The sequence below is a fragment of the Carlito syrichta genome, unplaced genomic scaffold (assembly GCF_000164805.1).
Source record: "Carlito syrichta isolate Samal-C Ts95f unplaced genomic scaffold, Tarsius_syrichta-2.0.1 Scaffold169784, whole genome shotgun sequence".
NCBI lineage: Eukaryota > Metazoa > Chordata > Mammalia > Primates > Tarsiidae > Carlito > Carlito syrichta.
Genome location: NW_007113880.1, coordinates 1 through 492, shown reverse-complemented (window position 1 = coordinate 492; position 492 = coordinate 1). Strand labels below are relative to the sequence as shown.

The 492-nt window shown below is 68.9% G+C and overlaps 1 protein-coding gene across 1 annotated transcript; it reads right to left on the bottom strand.

The window, feature by feature from the left end:
* Positions 1-8: 8 nt before the first annotated feature.
* Positions 9-486, bottom strand: LOC103252748 (insulin-like growth factor-binding protein 5; the record flags this gene model as incomplete). Its single annotated transcript, XM_008051335.1, has 1 exon — positions 9-486. A coding segment is annotated over exon 1 (384 nt), but the record flags the coding sequence as incomplete, so codon positions are not given.
* Between the last annotated feature and the right edge of the window lie 6 nt (positions 487-492).

Sequence of the window (492 nt, the reverse complement as noted above, 5' to 3'; positions counted from 1 at the left end):
GCTCCCGCGCCACCCGCCTGCGCGCCGCGCGAGGGCCTGGCACACGGAGCGCGCTCACCTATTTTGACTTGCTCACGGTAGCTCTTCTCGTTGAGGCAAACCCCGCGGCCGTGCAGCAGGGCGTGCAGCGGCTTCTCCTCGTCCTGCCGGGGGAGGCAGCGCAGCCCCTGGGCGCAGCGCTCGGTGTAGACGCCGCACGACTGCCCCTCCGCCAGGGCGCAAGTCATGCAGCAGCCGCAGCCCGGCTCCTTGACCAGCTCGCAGCCCAGGGGGCTGGGGGGGCACATGGAGAGGGCTTTCTCGTCGCAGGGCTCGCAGTGCACGAAGGAGCCCAGACCCTGGGCCGGCCCCGCACAGGCGGCCAGCAGCAGGAGGACCGCGGTGAGGACCATCTTCTCCGAGTCTCCCCCGGTACCTCGGGGAGGGGCGGGAGAGCGAGAGTGCAGGGATAAAGGGGCCGAGGGCGCCTGGATAATTTTTTTTTTTTTTTTT